The sequence below is a fragment of the Arachis duranensis genome, chromosome 6 (genome assembly GCF_000817695.3).
Source record: "Arachis duranensis cultivar V14167 chromosome 6, aradu.V14167.gnm2.J7QH, whole genome shotgun sequence".
Classification (NCBI taxonomy): domain Eukaryota; kingdom Viridiplantae; phylum Streptophyta; class Magnoliopsida; order Fabales; family Fabaceae; genus Arachis; species Arachis duranensis.
Genome location: NC_029777.3, coordinates 72,211,580 through 72,222,733, shown reverse-complemented (window position 1 = coordinate 72,222,733; position 11,154 = coordinate 72,211,580). Strand labels below are relative to the sequence as shown.

General features: G+C 39.8%; 1 protein-coding gene across 1 annotated transcript; it reads right to left on the bottom strand.

The window, feature by feature from the left end:
* Positions 1–6,528: 6,528 nt before the first annotated feature.
* Positions 6,529–7,017, bottom strand: LOC107494055 (uncharacterized). Its single transcript, XM_016115088.1, has one exon. It carries the CDS (start codon positions 7,015–7,017, stop codon positions 6,529–6,531), a length of 489 nt encoding a protein of 162 aa, XP_015970574.1.
* Between the last annotated feature and the right edge of the window lie 4,137 nt (positions 7,018–11,154).

Genomic DNA, 11,154 nt, shown 5'->3' with positions numbered 1-11,154 from the left:
ATAGTTTGAAAAATAAATAATATTTTTGTAGTTAATTATATTAGGTTAAATTTGGTTTCAAATTAAGACTTTACCCTAACCCTAAATTCCTAATTTCAAATCCTAATTTCACTAACTCTAACCCCTCTCACCCAAATCACACACGTACCCCCCTAACCTGTCAACTCCTCAGTGAGTCAGGCTCACCCTCCCCTCATTACTTACTCACCCACCGCCAACCCTTCTACCCCATATACACACAACACAGCTTTAGTAAACCAAAAAGGAAAGAAAAGAAAACGGGGAACAAGGGAGAAAGAGAGATCCGAGTGAGGGAGCTAGAGCTGCAGAAGGAGAAGGAAGGGAGGGGAGGCTCTGCCGTAACGCCAGCTCGCCGCTCATCGCCATCGCCCGTGAAGCCGAAGGGGTCGTTGCCGTCGCACAGAAGAGGAAGAGAGAAAGAGTAGCGCACGAGAGAGCGAAGACACAAGAGAGAAGGAGAATGCAGCGGCGCCGCCAAATCCTAGCCATCACTATCAACATTGCATGCAAGAAGAAGGGGATGGCACCGCTACTATAGTCGAGATGGAGCTGTCACAGACACAGTAGTTTCTACGTCTAGTCTTCCATCTTTCGATTGTTGGAGTTATTGTGAACTAGAGTCACTAACGGGGTGTTGTTGCTGCCGAAACCACCACAGAAAATTGCCGGGAATCATTACTGCCCTGTTCTCGTTCCGATTAGGTTCAACATCCACTGTTCTGGGTTAGTTTTCTCCCATATTTCTGCTCCAGTTGCACGTCCTATTCATCCAATATCTTATTAATCTACTTGTTGTTGTTTTAATTAAACATTGGCGTGTGCTCTGTTTTAAATTTTCAGAGCCATTTCTGCTTTCGATTCTATTGAATTTGAAATCTTCGTTTCATTGAAACCATGATCACTATTGTGGGAGCTAACGCCTGATGGGAGGAAAAATGCCAATTAAGATTTTATGATCAAAATCACGTTATAAGTATAGCCTTAATCGACAAAGTTTCCTACTATCAATTTAAAAGTGTGTAACAATTAAAAATAAATAATCGGGAGCAGAATCCTAAGTCGTTTCCCAAAGAGTTGACACAATGATGTAAATTATTGATCAGGACTTCTCTGAATATTTTTAAGGTTGAGAACAGAAAAATTAAATAACCAGAAATTGAAACAATGAATAATAACAAGAGGTGTTATGTATGTAAAATAGAAAGCCTTGGTTAGGGGAGATAATTGGGGTCTCTATCCTTGTTGTCTTTCTCAAGTATAATCATAAAGGTTCATTGCTCCCACTTATTTATCCTCTAACAACTGAAGGAAAGTCAAGTGGCTTCACTAACTCTAGCTCATAAGTCGTAATCACTTCATGAAGAAGGACTAGAGTTGGTGAGAAGTGAGCTAGCCAGCAATGTCCAATTAAGATTGATACTTGACCTTCACAACTCAAGGGATCTCAATTAATTAACCCCCTAAGCCAAGTTTAGAGCTTATGTCATTAACATGAATGCCATTTTCATAAACATATAATATAAATAAATAAAAGACATGGTAATTCTGAAAAATTTATTAAATCAAATTTGCACGAACAATAATTGACCAGAATCAAACACGCACTAGAATTAAACAAAAAATAATTCATTGCATTAAAAAATTCAAAAATAACAAGATCCAAAAATGAATTCAAAGTAACTAAATGGAAAAACAAAAGAAGTAGAAGTAATAGAGAAGAAAACTATAACGACAATGTCTCCACTTGAAGGTAGTAGCAACTCTCTCAAGATCCAATCCAAAGCCAAACTAAGAAATAAAACTATAGAGAAAAGAAGGTGTTTTTCTCTCTAGAATTCAAAACTAAAACTAAAACTGAGTGAAAAGTGAAAGTCCCCTTAGTCTCAGCTCTAACCCTGCCTATAGTCTATGTTTTCGGGCTAGAAACTGGGTCCAAATTAGCCCAGAAATTGCCCCCAGCGAGTTCTGATAAGTGCAGCACGTGATGCTCTGTCACGCGTATGGATCGGTCACGTGTACGTGTCACTGGACTTCTGTGCTGGTCACGCGTACACGTCAGTCACGCGTATGTGTCACTAATAGATGCTCCAATTCACGCGCACGCGTCGGCCATGCGTGCGCGTCACTCCTTGCTTCTTGTTTTCCTTCCACTTGAACATGCTTTATTTTCATCCTTTCAGCCATTCATGCCCTATAAACCTAAAAATACTTCACAAACACATCACGGTAACGAATGGTAATAAGAGGGAATTAAAAATTAACAATTTTAAGGTTTAGGAAGCATATTTTCAATCATATCACAAAATTAGGAAGAAAATGAAAAACATTCAATTTACATTAATAAGTGTGAGAATAGTTGACAAAACCCACTCAATTCAGTCCAAAATATATCATAAAATAGTGGTTTATCAAATCTCCTCACACTTAAATATTAGCATGTCCTCATGCTAAGCTCAAGGAGACCAAAAAAATGAAGGGAAAAAAGGTGAGACTCATGCAATGCAACCTATCTATGTGAATGCAACTACATGCTAAAATGCTTCTACCTACTTGGTTAAAAGCAAACAAATTCTCCAAAACAAACATAACTAGATTCCACTAATTTAAATCACAAAATAAAGTACAAGTAAACTTGCAAGAAGAAAGCTCATGAAAGCCGGGAACAAAGAATCGAGCATCGAACCCTCACTGGAAGTATATACACTCTAATCACTCTAGTGTTTGAGGGTGGAGTCTCTCGGTTCTCTACTAATCTTGCTTTCTAAGGCTTACTTTTTTTCTACCAATCAACACAATTTAATGCACAAATACACATATCAAAAGGTCTTTTCAAGGGTTGTAATGGGGTTAGGGTCAAGGTAGGAATGTATTTAGTTAAGTGGACTAAAATCCAAATCCTTGATTAACCTGAACTTCCCATCTAACTTAAGACATTCCATATTATCACAATGCAAAGCCTAGCCATTCACTAACTATTTTTCCACAAATTCATGCACCTTGATATCTTTTAAGTACAAGGCATATGCATTAGTTCACTTATTAGCCTTGGGGCATTTTGTCCCCTTTTTATTTATTTGCTCTTTTTCTTTTCTTTTTCTCTTTTCTTACTCATGTATTTTTTTCTTTTTTTCTATTTTTTTATTTTTTTCAGTGAGTTAGTGCATATGATTAACGTGCTAGATGCATGAACAAGTGCTCAAACTGTTTTCACATTTTCATATAAGAATATAAAATACCCGATTTCCTAAACATGTATTCCCCAATTCAATTTTTCCACACTTAATTCATATGCACCTCACTAGTCTAACCTAACCAAAGATTCAAATTAGGGACATTTATTGTTTTACGCTTAGAGTTAATGATGTGCTGTAATAAAGAATAAATGGGGTAAAATGGTTCAACATTGGTTTGCAAGGGGAATGATAGGGTAAGGCCATATGGGTATGTGAACTAAGTGAAACAAGGCCTCAATCCCATAAGTGTATGCATACATCAAACCATGGAAATATATAATCAAACATGATATAGATCACAATTTTAGAGAGAACAACACACACTAAAATAAAACATTGGTTGATAAAATGCATCCAATCAAATAGGTTTAAAATCTCACTAGTTTTGTTTGTTCGAGCTCTAAAATCATGTTCCAAATTAAACATCTTTAAACAAATTTAACAAAAATTTTAATTCAAATTAGTGAAATGCTATAAAATAGTGTCTTGAAAAAGAATTTATCACTTCAACCAAGTAGTACCTAAATGCAAGCAACTACTACTTATGCAAGTTATTCTATCTAACAATAGAAAAATTAAATATTGGTGTTGAGAGAGAGAGAGAGAGAGAGAGAGAGAGAGAGAGAGAGATGTTACCTTCGGAGGTCAGTTATCGACCTTCCCACACTTAAAGCTTAGCTTGGTCCTCCGTGCCATCAGTGATGAGCAAAGTGGGGTTGGGATCATCACTTTCACTGTTCGGCTCATCATGGCTCTCCATGCTGTCATGTGAAGTGGAGTCCCGGGTATCGGTCTCTTTCGGAGGTGGGTGAGTACTAACAACGAGCTCCTTCAAGTAGTTGTATCGGCGCTTGTTGCAGCGCTCTATTTGCTCAATCCGCCGGCATTTCTGGTCTAACCTTTCAAGGATCTCAAGTAGCAACTGATTGGTGGGTGGTGCTTGTGGTGTGGATGATGGTGGAGCGGAAGATGAAGGGGCATCGAAGGACGGGCCTTCATTCTGGCTCACAGATGGTGCTAGAGGTCTGATATACTTCCCATTCGGGACAAATTCATCATTCCTAAGAATCATGGCCCTCATATCCCCAGCCCGATAGGAGACTCCTATTGCAGCTACCAAATCTGTAACCAATACAGGAAAAGGTAGGTTGCTCGCAATTTGCACCCGGCCCATAGCCTGTCAGATGAGTCATGGCAAGTTGAGAGGTTGCTCTGTGAGAATGCACCAGATGAGAACAGTCATGTCAGCAGTGAAAGTGGACTCATGAGTGCTCGAAAATATGTAGTGGAACATGATCTGTGCCCACACGCGAGCCTCCAAGGTGAGTGCTTGGGCGGAGATGCTCTTGGGTCGAGTCTAGTGTAGCCCATAGATCCATTTGCTGTCAGGTTGGACGATGACTCTAAGGACGTTGTCCCAGTAAAAATGGTATGTCTGGCGCTCAAGCTGGGCCTCTTGATAGGCATCTAACTCCTCCAGGATAGGTAAGAGATCAAGCACTCTCTAAATGGCACCTTCGGAGACAGGGTAGGCGAGTGATAGTTAGCATAGAATTCGGCCACCTAAGAGAGATTGGCTTCTCGCGGCTGCCTCCTTAAGAATCCCCACTGTCTACTTTCAATGCAGGGCACCACAAAGTCAACGAAGTGTGCTGGAAGAATGAGGAGGAGCTCATTATGGTAGTTTCTCTCTGCTAAGATGGGGAATACCGCTCACAGTAACGGTTAGTGAACCATGCAGAGTCCCGTGCAGGAAATGCCTTCTCCGCTTCATCAACTCAGATGGTCCTCTTCATCCGCTTAGTAGGTGGCTTGACTCTTGTGGATGGTTGTGCCTTCGCCGGTGCTCTTTTAGTTCCCTTCTTCGCTGGTGTCTTGTCAAAAGCCTTCTCTTTTCCTCTCTTGATAGCCATCCTGAAGAAGGAAGAAAGAAAAGGAATGTCAAATTTAGATAGCTAGAAACCGGAAGGAAGAAAATCCAAGTGTTAATGAATGCCAATAAAAAAGTTAGTATCTTAAATACATGGTAGCTACAACAAGCAAGTAAGACATCAATTGAAATTATGAAGGAATATCATAATAACTAGATGCAAGAGGGATAAAAGCATGCAAGTAACAAGCATGAGAAGAATAGCTCAAGCATCAATATCAACAATAATTATCACATGCAACAAAAACAATGAGTACTTTTATGATGACAATTAATGAATAAGAAACTCAATACACATGGATTTCAAGGGCTGTGAAAAAGAGGCATTAAGGTGCAAGAATAAAATAGAAAATAATTCAAAATAGTATGAGAGCTTTTTCACAAACACTTGGTGTGCAAATTAAAAATAGAAAGTAAGATAATCAATCCAAGTATATATGAGACCCAAAATAAGATGTCAATTTTCAAAGAACACCTCACAACACAAACAAGCTATGAAATAGCAAAATAATCACCCAAATAAAATTCCAACACCAACATAAAAATGCAAGATAAAAAAATGAAAAAGAAATTACAAATAACAAAACTAATATGTAATTAAAAATAAATAAAATAGTCATGTGCAATAAATAAAAGAAGAATGAAAGAGTAGAAGAGAGGAAGAAAAGAAACCTTAAAAAGAAGATGAAAATAGGGGAATAAATGGGAGTAAAAAAATGAGAGATGAGTAGGAAGATAAGTAGAAAAGGAAAGGAAATTGTGGCTGCCGAAAGTGGTGGTCTCCGGTGGTAGTCCGCCGGTGGTGGTGAGAGAAGGGTAGAAGAAGGAAGTAAGAAGAAGAATGAATAAGAAAGAAGAAGAATTAGGATTAGCGAGGGAAGAGAAGAATGAAATAAAAGAGGTCTGGGCGGCGCGCTGAGTTAAGTGACGCGGCGCGTTGTGACGCGTAAGCGTGGATCACAGGTACGCGTGACCACTCGTTGTGCCAGACGCACAATTCCAGCATTATACCAGCACAACTCTCTGTTCAATGTATCAATTTATGCCGATTTTTCATACCACGCGTGGACCCACAAAATTCTGAGTGACGCGTACGCGTGGGGTGGTTTATGCGCCAGGCACCCCACCCGCACAGTTCCACCGTAACTCTCTGTCATTGATGCTTACGCGTCGGATGCACTTTTTTGATTTAAAAATAAAGCAAAATAAAGGTAAACATGCATATTTGGAAATTAACACTGACAAAAATAAAATAGAACTAATAAAACAGAAGATGATACCATGGTGGGTTGCCTCCCACCTAGCACTTTTCTTTAATGTCCTTAAGTTGGACTGTCTATAAGCTCAGTCCTCTTCTCTTGCTGGATCCTTCAAGAGGAAGATCTCAAGCTCCTTGTTGTTCTTCATTCTCACAGCATGATACAGCTTCAAACGGTGGCCATTGACTTTGAAGAAGGTGGGGCTTGTGGAGTGACTTAGGTGGATAACTCCGTACGGTTCCACCTTCTCCACCACGTAAGGTCCATCCCAACTTGACCTCAGCTTGCCTGGCATTAACCTTAACCTTGAGTTGTAGAGAAGGACTTGATCCCCAGCTCTAAACTCTCTTTTCTTGATGTTCTTGTCACGTACAGCCTTCACCTTCTCTTTGTAGAGCCTTGAGTTCTCATATGCTTCTAGTCGAAGGCAATCCAATTCCTCTAGTTGCAACTTCCTTTCAATTCTGGCTCCTCCCAATCCTGAGTTGCATTCCTTCACAGCCCAGTAAGTTTTGTGTTCCACCTCTACTGGAAGGTGACAAGCCTTTCCGTATACTAGGCGGAATGGACTCATGCCGATGGGTGTCTTATATGCAGTCCGATAATCCCAGAGCGCATCTCCAAGCCTAGAGCTCTAGTCCTTCTATGATGCTTTACAATCTTCTCCAGTATGCACTTGATCTCTCTATTAGACACCTCGACTTGGCTATTCGTTTGGGAATGGTAAGCCGTCACCACCTTGTGAATGATTCCATGTTTCTTCAGCAAACCTGTCATTCTTCTGTTACAAAAATTAGAGTATTGATCACTTACAATTTCTCGTGGTGATCCAAAGCAACAAATTATATTATTCCTAACAAAAGAAACAACAATGTTAGCATCATCAGTACGGGTAGGAATTGCTTCAACCCATTTAGAAACATAATCAACAGCTAACAAAATATATAAGAAACCATTCGAGTTTGGAAATGGACCCATGAAGTCAATACCCCAAACATCAAAAATTTCACAAAACAACATAAGTTGTTGGGGCATCTCATCCCTCTTGGATATATTTCCAAACCTTTGGCATTGGTGACAAGAGTCACAGAAAATATTAGCATCTTTAAAAAGTGTGGGCCACCAAAATCTGCAGTCTAAACTTTTCTTGCAGTCCTTTGAGGACCAAAGTCCACCACTCTCAGAAGAGTGGCATGCCTCTAAAATTGACTGGATGTCGGATTGTGGAACACACCTTCTAATTATTTGGTCAGCATCACATCTCCACAAATATGGGTAATCCCATATGTAATACTTGAACTCGCGTTTAAGCTTGTCCTTTTGATGCTTAGAAAAATTTGGATGAAAGGTACGACTAACCAAATAATTAGCTATGGACGCATACCAAGGAACCACCTCAGATATTGCTTGCAAGCTATCAAGTGGAAATGCATCATTGATAGGAGTGGAGTCACTTTTAATATGATCTAGGTGACTCAAGTGGTCCGCCACCAAATTCTGGGAACCACTCCTATCTTTTTTTATCTCTAAATAAAATTCTTGCAATAACAATATCCAACGGATTGACCTTCGTTTGGACTCTTTCTTAGCTAACAAGTACTTCAAAGCAGTATGGTCTGAATATACTACCACTTTGGTTCCAAGTAAATTAGCTCAAAATTTATCCAAAGCAAAATCAATAGTTAAAAGTTTTTTTTTTTCAGTGGTAGTATAATTAGACTGGGCACCATCTAGAATTTTAGAAGCATAAGCAATAAATGTATCGATCATTACCTTCGCGCTGCGCCAGTGCCGCTCCTACCGCATAGTTTGATACATCGCACATGATCTCGAACGGCCTACTCCAGTCAGGTCCTCTCACAATAGGAGCTTGGGTCAAGGCAATCTTCAGCTTGTCAAATGCTTCCATGCAGTCCTCACTCAAGTCAAACTCTACGTCCTTCTGCAGCAGACGGGATAAAGGTAGTACAACCTTACTGAAGTCCTTGATAAAACGCTGATAGAACCCTGCATGACCATGAAACGAACGGACTTTCCTCACAGAGGAAGGGTAAGGTAAACCAGAAATAACATCTACCTTTGCAGGATCAACAAATATACCAGTATTAGAAACAACATGGCCTAGAACAATACCTTGCTTTACCATAAAATGACATTTTTCAAAATTAAGTACAAGGTTTGAACTTGTACATCTTTCTAATACTCAAAGGTCAAAGGAATCACCATAAACACTAAATTCATCCATAAAAACTTCCATACAATGCTAAAAAAGATCTGAGAAGATACTCATTATGCACCTTTGAAATGTAGCTGGTGCATTACATAAACAAAAAGGCATTTTCTTATATGCATACATTCCAAAGGGACATGTAAAAGTTGTTTTCTCCTGATTTTCGGGAGCAATATAGATTTAAAAATAACCAGTATAACCATCAAGAAAACAGTAGTGTGATTTACCTGACAAGAGATCAAGCATTTGATCGATGAAAGGTAATGGGTAGTAATCCTTGTGAGTGGCCAAATTCAAGCACATGTAGTCAATGCACACTCTCCAGGAATTCTGCACTCTTGTAGCCATGAGTTCCCCATTCTCATTCTTCACTATTGTGACGTCAGACTTCTTCGAAACTACCTGTACTGGACTAACCCATTCACTATCCGAGATTGGATAGATAATGTCAGCTTCAAGCAATCGGGTCACTTCCTTCTTCACAACTTCCAGAATTGTGGGGTTCAACCGCCTTTGAGATTGACGGATAGGCCTTGCTCCCTCCTCTAGAAAAATGCAGTGCTCAAAGACTTGAGGGCTGGTGCGTGATTTATAACCCACACTTACTAACCGGCAAGTGCACCGAGTCGTACCAAGTAGTACCTTACGTGAGTAAGGGTCGATCCCATGAGGATTGATGGATCAAGCAACAATGATTGATTGATTGGGTTAGATAGGCAAGTGATGAGCGGATATTTTATACGCTTTTTGGGGGTAATTTCATGTAGATTTTAGCATGTTTTAATTAGTTTTTAGTAGAATATTATTAGTTTTTAGGCAAAAATCATATTTCTGGACTTTACTATGAGTTTGTGTGTTTTTCTGTTATTTCAGGTATTTTCTGGCTGAAATTGAGGGAGCTGAGCAAAAATCTGAGTTGGGCTGAAAAAGGACTGCTGATGTTGCTGGATTCTGACCTCCCTGCACTCGAAATGGATTTTCTGGAGCTACAGGAGTCCAATTGGCGCGCTCTCAATGGCGTTGAAAAATAGACATTCAGGACTTTCCAGAAATATATAATAGTCCATACTTTGCGCGAAGATAAACGACGTAAACTGGCATTCAACGCCAGTATCATGCTGCTGTCTGGCGTCCAGCGCCAGAAACAGGTTACAAGTTGGAGTTCAACGCCAGAAACAGGTTACAACCTGGCGTTGAACGCCCAAAACAGCCCAGGCACGTGAGAAGCTTAAGTCTCAGCCCCAGCACACACCAAGTTGGCCCCAGAAGTGGATTTCTGCATCATCTATCATAGTTTACTCATTTTCTGTAAACCTAGGTTACTAGTTTACTATTTAAACAACTTTTAGAGACTTATTTTGGATCTCATGACATTTTAGATCTGAAATTTGTACCTTTTGGCAGCATGAGTCTCTAAACTCCATTGTTGGAGGTGAGGAGCTCTGCAGCGTCTCGATGAATTGATGCAATTGTTTCTGTTTCTCCTTTCAAACATGCGTGTTCCTATCTAAGATATTCATTTGCGCTTAATTATGGAGAAGGTGATGATCCGTGACACTCATCACCTTCCTCAATCCATGAACGTGTGCCTGACAAACACCTTCGTTCTACATCAGATTAAATGAGTATCTCTTAGCTTCCTTAATCAGAATCTTCGTGGTATAAGCTAGAACTGATGGCGGCCACTCTTGAGGATCCGTAAAGTCTAAACCTTGTCTGTGGTATTCCGAGTAGGATTCAAGGATTGAATGGCTGTGATGAGCTTCAAACTCGCGATTGCTGGGCGTGATGACAAACGCAAAAGGATCAATGGATCCTATTCCAACATGATCGAGAACCAACAGCTGATTAGCCGTGCTGTGACAGAGCAGCTGGACTGTTTTCACTGAGAGGATGGGAGGTAGCCACTGACAATGGTGATTCCCTACATACAGCTTGCCATGGAAGGAGCCTTGCATTTATGAAAGTGAGTAAGCATTATGTTGCAGGGATTCAGAGGACAAAGCATCTCCAAAAACCCCAACATATTTTCCATTACTGCACAACAAGTAACTATTTCATAGTCTTTTATTTTTCTAATAATTCCAACTGATAATTTTAATTAATATCCTGACTAAGAATAATAAAATAAACATAGCTTGCTTCAAACCAATAAGCTCTGTGGGATCGACCCTTACTCACGTAAGGTATTACTTGGACGACCCAGTGCACTTGCTGGTTAGTTGTACGGATTACAAATTCGTGCACCAATGGTTCAGGAATTCTACTCAAATCTGTGGCTGACAGATAAGCAGAGAATGACTGGAACTGCTTTTCATACCTACAGAACCATGGTCAAAGAGAGAATTATTTACTTCCATCTGGACAAAATAAGAGAAGTCTTCAAATTGCCTCAACTACAAGATGATCCTGAATCCTTTAATAGGAGAATGGTGAGAGTAGATAAGGGGTTGGATCAAGTTCTAGAGGACATATGCCTCC